This window comes from Penaeus vannamei, chromosome 9, assembly GCF_042767895.1.
Source record: "Penaeus vannamei isolate JL-2024 chromosome 9, ASM4276789v1, whole genome shotgun sequence".
In the NCBI taxonomy this organism is placed as follows: Eukaryota; Metazoa; Arthropoda; class Malacostraca; order Decapoda; family Penaeidae; genus Penaeus; species Penaeus vannamei.
Genome location: NC_091557.1, coordinates 34861641 through 34869140, shown reverse-complemented (window position 1 = coordinate 34869140; position 7500 = coordinate 34861641). Strand labels below are relative to the sequence as shown.

General features: G+C 39.9%; 1 protein-coding gene across 4 annotated transcripts in view; it reads right to left on the bottom strand.

Moving 5' to 3' along the window:
- LOC113830063 (uncharacterized) overlaps nt 1-7500 on the bottom strand; it is a 40962-nt gene that overhangs the window by 6678 nt on the left and 26784 nt on the right. The window contains exons 14-18 of one of the 4 annotated variants that reach the window (XM_070125624.1): nt 6836-6946; nt 4657-4767; nt 2552-2662; nt 427-537; nt 95-205 (exon numbers count right to left, since the gene is read on the bottom strand). In XM_070125624.1, the coding sequence (XP_069981725.1) occupies nt 95-205; nt 427-537; nt 2552-2662; nt 4657-4767; nt 6836-6946 (555 nt within the window). The remainder of the gene's footprint in view (nt 1-94; nt 206-426; nt 538-2551; nt 2663-4656; nt 4768-6835; nt 6947-7500) is intronic. The other 3 variants (XM_070125625.1, XM_070125626.1, XM_070125627.1) reach the window with 3 other exon arrangements.

The window sequence follows — 7500 nt, the reverse complement described above, 5'->3', positions numbered from 1 at the left end:
GCTATCGTGAAGGATATAATCGTATGCCTAATCATACTCGCACAAGGTTCACAAACAGGCGTTTCAAACTACCCAACTGTCAATCCGAACTCACAGGCTGGGTCATCGGACACAAAGACCCATCCTCCACCGCTGCATCGTTGTACCTCACAGTCGAAGGTCACTTCCTCGCCATCCTCGTATTTCTCGCCATCATACTCACAGCCTACGAAAGGGTGAGAGGATGTATGTATGTATATATGTCTGTGTATATACATACACATTTATTCACACACATATGTATACATAAACATATATGTGTATGTGTTTGTTTGTGTGTATACGTACATATACAAGCAATATCAAGCTATCATGAAGGATATAATCGTATGGCTAATCATATTCAGACAAGGTTCACAAATCACGCAACTGTCAATCCGAACTCACAGGTTGGGTCATCGGACACAAAGACCCATCCTCCACCGCTGCATCGTTGCACCTCACAGTCAAAGGTCACTTCCTCGCCATCCTCGTATTTCTCGCCATTATACTCACAGCCTACGAGAGGGTGAGAGGAGGGCGAAAGGAAGAGCATGAGAGTAATTCCTTAAATGGAATGATGGCGGGCGGATTAGGTGAGGAACCCAGAGGCGGCTGAGATAACATTTGGTAATGATACATTTCTGTCTTTGTGGGTAGTGTATACGTGTCTTCTACATGTGCGAGCTTATCTTTAAAGGCAAATCTGTGTATGTGTTTGTCTATGTGTGTGTGTATGTGTGTGTGTGTGTCAGCGTTCTACAGTCTATAGGCCTATATCGTAGAGATTTTATTAGGATAATCTCTATTTCCATCACTGTCTTTGATTTCCCTGTTTTACGAAGTGAGTAAGATACAAGGCAGATACATCGCCCAATCCAGTGACTGGACAATATCGCATGCGTATGTTGCCATAAGTGTGCGTATGTTTGTGTATATGTGTGTGCATACATCATGTCTCTACATAAACAGGAATACCGAATATGCAGCTGTCGAGCAAGATTTTACGAATAGCAATAGTGATGTTAGACAATAAGCGGTAATGATAAAGATAATACAAGCAGGGTAATTAGAAGGATAGATATTAGAAAGTATTGTGATAATTGCATTAATAATAATAATAACATTAATGGTAATACTAATAATAGTTTATACTGACTAGAAAGACTATCAACTGCAATAGTAGTGATCGCAATGATAATAGTATGGATAGTAATAATAATAATGTTGAAAGTAATAATAGTGAGTTGAGAGAAATAATAATGGTGCACGATTACAAGGACATACATTGAATTGTCGTTTGAAAAGCTGGTTCGTGTGTCATTTCTGTTACGAAAACATGTGAAATAAGACACATTCCCGACCCCGCACACTTATTATGGCAGTGGATGAGTAAAAGAAATACAATGACAATATGTTTTTTGCATTTACATGACTGTGTCTGTAGAACATATATGTATGTTTCAGCTCATTTTTCTCTGCCTGTGCATGTGTGTGTGTGCAAACGGGAATGTGTTTGTGTTTTGTAATCTAACATTAAATAAATATAAAGAATACCTGCTCAATTAAGTATTCTTGTCCAATGTTCTTTCCACACCCAGGCTGTAACGTTAACTTCAGGGGTGTTTCCCCCCTAAATCGGCCAAATAATCTTCCACGAATCGAATTTCGAGTTAGGGCAGATCATGGCAAGCCCCTAAAAGGGCTCTACAGCTCGCCCCCGAAAGTTTAAGTGGACAAAGGTTTCAAGGGCCTCGCCAATATGTTTCGTGGGCGGAGGTATTCATTAGCTCGTCTTTGTGTTATTAGATGCGTCATTTTAGAGTATGGTAATGCTGGTGGTTGTTAGCAGCCAGGGGCATCCACTAATAAAGGAATCGCCTTAAATGCGTAAATAATACGTAAATAAATACGTGCAGCTTATGTAAATTGTCTTCCCCAGCTTTCTCGATAAGAGCCCGTATTTTTTTACCTTACATATCAGAGGGCCCGGGGCAGCGATCGCCACTTTGTCACCCACGCCAGACCGCCCTGTTAGCAGCTCGACCACCGACTCAGAATCAGCTGTTCTCTCAACCACCGCTTAAACTTGTGCCTAGGCCTATGATCCCTTTCTTAATCTCTCTCTCTCTCTCTCTCTCTCTCTCTCTCTCTCTCTCTCTCTCTCTCTCCCTCTCTCTCTCTCTCTCTCTCTCTCTCTCTCTCGTCAGGGTGAGCTGCTTTCAGTCGATATTTGGAAGAGGGCCATACACATAATTCTGAACCATCCCACCATATTCTACCGCACTATCACTACTATCTTGACATATTGGAACGCACTACAACATTCAAACACTTAACAACACAATAACACAAGCACAGTGCGCGTAGCAGACCGTACTGAAGACTAGGCTTAAAAAAAGCCTTCGTTACAGTTGGGAACAGTTCACATGAGATGGGGATTATGAGCAGCAGGTCTTTTTCCTTACATATCTTGATTTCCTAATTCTTAACTCTTTTTTTCTTAATATATATTATACGTCTTTTAACTCACAGGTTGGGTCATCGGACACAAAGACCCATCCTCCACCGCTGCATCGTTGCACCTCACAGTCAAAGGTCACTTCCTCGCCATCCTCGTATTTCTCGCCATTATACTCACAGCCTACGAAAGGGTGAGAGGAGGGCGAAAGGAAGAGCATGAGAGTAATTCCTTAAATGGAATGATGGCGGGCGGATTAGGTGAGGAACCCAGAGGCGGCTGAGATAACATTTGGTAATGATACATTTCTGTCTTTGTGGGTAGTGTATACGTGTCTTCTACATGTGCGAGCTTATCTTTAAAGGCAAATCTGTGTATGTGTGTTTGTCTATGTGTGTGTGTGTGTCAGCGTTCTACAGTCTATAGGCCTATATCGTAGAGATTTTATCAGGATAATCTCTATTTCCATCACTGTCTTTGATTTCCCTGTTTTACGAAGTGAGTAAGATACAAGGCAGATACATCGCCCAACCCAGTGACTGGACAATATCGCATGCGTATGTTGCCATAAGTGTGCGTATGTTTGTGTATATGTGTGTGCATACATCATGTCTGTACATAAACAGGAATACCGAATATGCAGCTGTCGAGCAAGATTTTACGAATAGCAATAGTGATGTTAGACAATAAGCGATAATGATAAAGATAATACAAGCAGGGTAATTAGAAGGATAGATATTAGAAAGTATTGTGATAATTGCATTAATAATAATAATAACATTAATGGTAATACTAATAATAGTTTATACTGACTAGAAAGACTATCAACTGCAATAGTAGTGATCGCAATGATAATAGTATGGATAGTAATAATAATAATGTTGAAAGTAATAATAGTGAGTTGAGAGAAATAATAATGGTGCACGATTACAAGGACATACATTGAATTGTCGTTTGAAAAACTGGTTCGTGTGTCATTTCTGTTACGAAAACATTATGTGAAGTGAGACACATTCCCGACCCCGCACACTTATTATGGCAGTGGATGAGTAAAAGAAATACAATGACAATATGTTTTTTGCATTTACATGACTGTGTCTGTAGAACATATATGTATGTTTCAGCTCATTTTTCTCTGCCTGTGCATGTGTGTGTGCAAACGGGAATGTTTGTGTTTTGTAATCTAACGTCAAATAAATATAAAGAATACCTGCTCAATGAAGTATTCTTGTCCAATGTTCTTTCCACACCCAGGCTGTAACGTTAACTTCAGGGGTGTTTCCCCCCTAAATCGGCCAAATAATCTTCCACGAATCGAATTTCGAGTTAGGGCAGATCATGGCAAGCCCCTAAAAGGGCTCTACAGCTCGCCCCCGAAAGTTTAAGTGGACAAAGGTTTCAAGGGCCTCGCCAATATGTTTCGTGGGCGGAGGTATTCATTAGCTCGTCTTTGTGTTATTAGATGCGTCATTTTAGAGTATGGTAATGCTGGTGGTTGTTAGCAGCCAGGGGCATCCACTAATAAAGGAATCGCCGTAAATGCGTAAATAATACGTAAATAAATACGTGCAGTTTATGTAAATTGTCTTCTCCAGCTTTCTCGATAAGAGCCCGTATTTTTTTACCTTACATATCAGAGGGCCCGGGGCAGCGATCGCCACTTTGCCACCCACGCCAGACCGCGCATGTTAGCAGCTCGACCACCGACTCAGAATCAGCTGTTCTGTCAACCACCGCTTAAACTTGTGCCTAGGCCTATGATCCCTTTCTTAATCTCTCTCTCTCTCTCTCTCTCTCTCTCTCTCTCTCTCTCTCTCTCTCTCTCTCTCTCTCTCTCTCTCTCTCTCTCGTCAGGGTGAGCTGCTTTCAGTCGATATTTGGAAGAGGGCTATACACATACTTCTGAACCATCCCACCATATTCTACCGCACTATCACTACTATCTTGACATATTGGAACGCACTACAACATTCAAACACTTAACAACACAATAACACAAGTACAGTGCGCGTAGCAGACCGTACTGAAGACTAGGCTTAAAAAAAGCCTTCGTTACAGTTGGGAACAGTTCACATGAGATGGGGATTATGAGCAGCAGGTCTTTTTCCTTACATATCTTGATTTCCTAATTCTGAACTCTTTTTTTCTAAATATATATTATACGTCTTTTAACTCACAGGTTGGGTCATCGGACACAAAGACCCATCCTCCACCGCTGCATCGTTGCACCGCACAGTCGAAGGTCACTTCATCGCCATCCTCGTATTTCTCGCCATCATACTCACAGCCTACGAAAGGGTGAGAGGAGGGCGAAAGGAAGAGCATGAGAGTAATTCCTTAAATGGAATCAGGATCACCCGCCTCCCTCTTCGGAACACACCTTTTTCGGGCGGCTCAGATAACATACATGTCTGTCTTTGTCTTTGTGGGTGGTGTGTGCCCATGTGTGTGTCTCCGTGATTTTCCATTTGTGTGCCGGCCTCAAGCCCGAGTAAACAGAGAGGGTTGGCGTCAGGAAAGGCATCGAGTATAAGGAATATATGAACATATATATGTTTATATGAATACAAATACATATACAGTGGAACTTCTTATAATAGGCACTTCCTAGACTCGGCAGCTTCTTCTCATATTCGGGTTTTGTCCGGTCCCGACCGACGCTCATGTAATTTCTTATTAGCGGAACTTCCTAGACCAAGCACTTCCCGTCTCCGGCGATTGGCAGCCAAATCCCGGTCCCGATTAGCCAATCAGCTTCCCGAAATCGGCAGTGGGATTCTGATGAAAACGCGACGTTCTGATGAAAGCGACGGCAGCGATGACGAAGGCGAGGAGAACGAAACACGTCCGGACGCAGCCATCAGAGAAGCGATAGAAATTACGGAAAGCCTTCGGGACTTCTTTCTGCGCGAGAATATGTCAGACTACGTGCAGATGACGACACAGATGAACAATTCTTTACTTGAAAAACTCGTGTCATCCTCCCGGCAGGTTGACTTGTTTTTGTTTTTGTTTTTTTCACGCGCGTGAACAGTTGATTAAATCTTGGACAGTCTCTACTTCAACAACTTTGCGTAATCCTCTCGTCAGACTGAGTTGATGTCTTGTTTTCAGTCGTATAGATTTTTTTTTTTTATTATTATTATTATTTTTTTTATTTTTTTTTTTTTTTTGCTAATGCTTTTTGTAAATAAGGTTTTAAAATTGCGTCTTTGCAAGTGCCAAGAGGGCGTGTTTTCACTAATTTTTCTGGTCAGTTTCATAAAGCTAATATTTTTTTAATCTTGCACATACATAAAATATATATTGTTAATAAATGTGTATATACACTATAGATATAACTTCCTGTCTTCCAGGTCGGTACGTATGCGTTGGACCCCAGCTTCCCGAATTCAGTAGCTTCTCGAAATAGGCACTTTTGGGCGGGTCCCTTGAGGTGCCAAGTCCAAGAAGTTCCACTGGATGTACATGTATATATATATTATATATATATATATATATATATATATATATATATATATATTTATATATATATATATATATATATATATATATATATATATATATATATATATATGCGTGTGTGTGTGTACGAGTTGGTTATCGTTTATCTATGAACACACATGCACACACACACACACACACACACACACACACACATATATATATATATATATATATATATATATATATGATATACATATAAATGAATATTGTATGTATGTGTGTATGTATATACCTGAAAATATATATATATATATATATATATATATATATATATATATATATATATATATATATATATATATGAATGAATAACTTACCCTCCTCGATCAGGACACGAACCTGCAGGTCGCTGCAGTTTGAAACTGCAAAACAGATACTAAAACCAATCGTACCAAACGACCCACTGACAGGAATGCGTAAGGAGGTAACTAGCATTAATAGACAATGCCTATCTACGCATACCTATCTTTGAGTGGGTCGTCTTGCAGGTTCAAAGCTGTAATGACCTGCAGGTTAGAGTCCTGGCCGGAGAGGGTGTTCTTTATTCATCATACCAATGCAGCAGTACATTATTTCATCTTTCATATACATATATATGTGTGTGTGTGTGTATGTATATATATATATATATATATATATATATATATATATATATATATATATGTCTGTCTGTATATACATGTACATTTATTCACACAAATATATGTATACATAAACATATGTGTATGTGTTTTTGTGTATACGTACAAACACAAGCAATCATGAAGGATATAATCGTATGCTTAATCATATTCAGAAAACGTTCACAAACAGGCGTTTCAAACGACGCAACTGGCAATCCGAACTCACAGGTTGGGTCATCGGACACAAAGACCCATCCTCCACCGCTGCATCGTTGCACCTCACAGTCGAAGGTCAATTCCACGCCATCCTCGTATTTCTCGCCATCATACTCACAGCCTACGAAAGGATGAGAGGTGGGCGAAAGGAAGAGCATGAGAGTAATTCCTTAAATGGAATCAGGAGCTCCCCCCTCCCCCTCTTCGGAACACACCTTTTTCGGGCGGCTCAGATAACATACATGTCTGCCTTTGTGGGTGGTGTATGCCCATGTGTGTGTGTGTCCGTGATTTTCCATTTGTGTGCCGGCCTCAAGCCCGAGTAAACAGAGAGGGTTGGCGTCAGGAAAGGCATCGAGTATAAGGAATATATGCCAGAACCAGATTATATAGACCTCATATAACAGAGGGACATAGTTACAGTATGAAAAGAACATGGATGTGTATGTATATATATACATATATGTGAATACATATATATATACATATATATATATACATACATATATGCATGTATATGTATATGGATGTATATAATGTATGGATGTGCGTGTATTCATATAAACATATATATATATATATATATATATATATATATATATATATATATATGTGTGTGTGTGTGTGTGTGTGTGTGTGTGTGTGTGTGTGTGTGTGTGTGTGTGTGTGTGTGTG